Source organism: Alexandromys fortis, unplaced genomic scaffold (genome assembly GCF_014885135.2).
Source record: "Alexandromys fortis isolate MF-2015 unplaced genomic scaffold, M_Fortis_MF-2015_v1.1 scaffold_1273, whole genome shotgun sequence".
Taxonomy (NCBI): Eukaryota; Metazoa; Chordata; class Mammalia; order Rodentia; family Cricetidae; genus Alexandromys; species Alexandromys fortis.
This window is the reverse complement of record NW_026069137.1, coordinates 5017-8672: the sequence shown is the minus strand read 5'-3', so window position 1 is coordinate 8672 and position 3656 is coordinate 5017. Positions and strand designations below refer to the sequence as shown.

Below are 3656 nucleotides of genomic sequence, written 5' to 3'. Positions count from 1 at the left end.
ATAGGTCTGATTAGGACAGATAATATCACTATGCAGTGCTCTTATCCATCATTCTGCTCCATTGATCTCTTTCTTCTGCTTATGTAGTCTTCCCTTTGCTTTCAAACAACATATATTTAATTCTCTTCTCATTAGTCCCAAAATGCATAAGTAAGTGACGAGTGGTAATGAGAAGGCATGAGAGTGTAAAGAGACAAAGACATGTTCTTTTTTAGTTTTGTCTTTTCAATTCTCCTTGCTTCCATAGAAGAGAAAACAAGGACCTTGGTTCATTCATCACCCAGCTAACTTCACACTGCTGGACATCATCGACTGCTGATGAGAAAAGCAAGAAGCCCACGGAAATGCAGCACACAAACTATACCAGGCCGACAGAGTTCATATTTATCGGATTCACAGATTATCTGCCACTCAGGTTCACGCTGTTCTTGGTGTTTTTCATAGTGTATACAGTGACTGTCGTTGGCAATGTGGGCCTAATAATTCTAGTTAAAATTGACTTAAGACTTCAAACCCCCATGTATCACTTTCTTAGCAATTTGTCTTTCTTAGATATCAGCTATTCTACAGCCATTACTCCTAAAATGCTGGTAAATTTCTTAGCTTCCAGGAAGAGCATCTCTTTCTATGGATGTGCTGTACAGATGTTTTTCTTTGCATGCTTTGCAGATGCAGAGTGTCTTATCCTGGCAGCAATGGCATATGACCGCTATGCAGCCATTTGTAAGCCGCTGCTTTATTCAACGCTGGTGTCCAGACGGGTCTGTATCAGCCTCGTAATGCTGGCGTATTTTAGTGGAAGTATGACCTCCCTGGTGCATGTATCCCTCACATTTATGCTTCCGTACTGTAGCTCCAACACTGTCAACCACTTTTTCTGTGACATCCCACCACTGCTTGCTTTGTCATGTGCAGACACCCACATTAACGAGCTTCTGCTCTTTGCCTTGTGTGGCACAATCCAGATGAGCACTTTCATGGTCATCGTTATCTCTTACTTCTGCATCCTTATCACGGTTTTGAGCATCAAGTCCTCAGGAGGCAGGGGCAAAACCTTCTCCACCTGTGCTTCCCATCTCATGGCTGTCACCTTGTTCTATGGAACCCTCCTCTTTACGTACCTGCGTCCCACCACCAGCTATTCCCCAAACACTGATAAGGCCGTTGCTCTGTTTTACACTGTTGTCTTTCCTATGTTGAATCCAATTATCTACAGCTTCAGGAACAAGGATGTAAAAAATGCAATCAAAAAATTATTTGAAAGAAATGGGATCATTAAATGAATGAGAATTAAAGTTACTTAGAAATATCCATTCTTGATTATTATAACGATATAGTTTGTCATTATTTAAAAAAATTCAGTGAATACTTTACTTTTACAATATTATAAATTTACTACTCTATGTGACCAGGTACAGAGACGTTGAAAAATATTTATTCTTCATTTAGAGTGATACTTCTCCATTTATTTACCTTTTGATGAAAATTACATGGGACACAAGCATTTTTATATCCATAGCTTATTTGTTGACATAGATCCACATATTTCTTCCCAAGATATCTTTCTCACTAATTTTCCAAACATGTTATGTTTAAGTCCCTGACCATCTACTCAGTCCATTAGCTATAGACCACAAATCAATGAATAATCACACATATGACTATTTCTCATTATAAAAAAATGTATGACTATGTGTTTTAGAGTTTTTAATACTGTGAAGAGACACCATGACATCCGTTATTCTTATGAGGAAACATTTAATTGTGGTGGCCCAATTGCAGTTTCAGCAGTTTAGTCCATTATCATTGTGGAGAAGAATATGTTGGCATGCAGGCTGAGGTGATGCTTGAGAAATATTTGAAAATGTGACATCTTGCAGGCAACAAGAAGTAGACTGAACTTAGGGAAGCTTGAACAAAAGAGCAAAGGCTGCCCACAAAGTTACATACTTTCTCCAGGAAAGCCATAACTCCTAATAGTGCCACTCCCTTTGTGGGTCATTTAATTTCAAACCACCACATTCTACTCCCTGGTCCTCAATACCTATATCCAAATTCATTCAATACATTTTAATAAGTTACATAGTCTATAATATTGTCAAACCTGTTGCAAAGGCTCTTCTGAGATGCATGGGGAGCTCTTAATTTTAACTCCCTTATAAAAATCAAAATCAGAAAGCAGCTCACATACTCCCAACATATAATGACACAGGTTATGCTTTACTGTTCTAATATATATGGAAAGAGCATAGTGAGAAAATACTGTAACAAAGCAAGACCGAAAAACAGCTGGGAAAATTCTAAACTCTGTATCTTTATGTCTGATGTCCAATGTCTCTATAGCATTCAGTTTTGGTCTTTCCCTTGAGGTGATTTCACTCCCTGTTAACAGCTCAATTTGGTAGGTATCTCATGACTCTGGCATCTCTAATATCTTGGGTTCTCCAAGGCAATCCAGGCTTTAACTTCACAGCTTCATCATTGACCCCCCTGATACATGCCTGGCCTCCATGGCTTTATGCCAATAGCATCTTTCTTCTATTATTAACTCTACACCCAGAAACACCAAATGGCAGAAGCTGCTGAATCTGGTGCTTGCTGGAGCTGGAACATGACCCTCCTCACTCAGTTAAATCTTTATCAGCTGTCTGTCTTTCATGGTCTAAGCTTGGCTGCCCTGAAACTTGCTCTATAGACCAGGCTAGACTTAAATTTACATTTATATCTTCACCAACTTTTTGTTTTCTATAGTTTTCCTCACTGCCTAACCTTGGGTGACTTTGATCTTGCTCTGTAAACCAGGCTGGCCTCAAATAAGAGGTCTACCAACCTATACCTTCTGAGTGTTGGGGTTAAAGGTTGTGCACCAATACACCTGGCTCTAGGATGTTCCTTAGTTCCTTTTAAGTGGTAGAAATTTAAGTGGGATCTTGCCCCAAGGTCACCACGTTATTTTTTTCCTTTCTTAATATGTTTATAAACTTGAATATGGAATTTATCTCTATTCCACTTTCTGGTGCTTTTTTCTCCTCAAAATTTACAGTTTGCAGTTTATTCTTCTCAGTTATTTCCTTTTTATTATAAATCTTCATTAGATTTACCACTAAAAGCCACACAACAAAGTCTATACTATGGGGTGTTGAGATTTCATCTTCAATGGAATTATTCCAAATCTCTCTGGACTCATGAAGAAGCTAGACATTAATGTTCTGTGTTTTCAAAATGTCCATTTCAGGAGCCCCTGAAAAATACTGATATTTAATATTTGACAGTGGTGTTTAACTTTCATAGCATTGAGAAACTGAACTATTTATGATTCTATTTACTAGTCAAGCTTACAGAAACACCTTAAGTGATCATTTCCTTAAAAGGGCATACTGTCTAGTCACCAATGTGATTATATAAAAGACAAGCATTCTAGACAAGTACAGTAAACTGAGATTTAACAGAGTCCAGGCAGGTTTGGACAAAGCAGGAAAATTTCCCATATGAGTATCTGATATTTTTGAGTTCTTCATATTTCTCTAGGCATAAGAGTGGTTGTGTTGATGTCTTGTTCACATGTATGTACATGCATGTAGACAACAGAAGCACAAGCTTCCCCTATTTCTTTGAGACAGTGGCATGGAACTTGGAGAGTATTATACACGTAATGA

General features: G+C 38.1%; 1 protein-coding gene across 1 annotated transcript; it reads left to right on the top strand.

Annotated features, from left to right (window-relative positions):
* Positions 1-344: 344 nt before the first annotated feature.
* Positions 345-1283, top strand: LOC126496127 (olfactory receptor 5AS1-like). The gene has a single exon (XM_050133689.1). The coding sequence runs from the start codon at positions 345-347 to the stop codon at positions 1281-1283; it is 939 nt and encodes a 312-aa protein (XP_049989646.1).
* Positions 1284-3656: the final 2373 nt, after the last annotated feature.

Excerpts from the sequence above, each read along its gene's own strand:
- LOC126496127 (XM_050133689.1), top strand. The coding sequence starts at position 345 with ATGCAGCACACAAACTATACCAGGCCGACAGAGTTCATATTTATCGGA.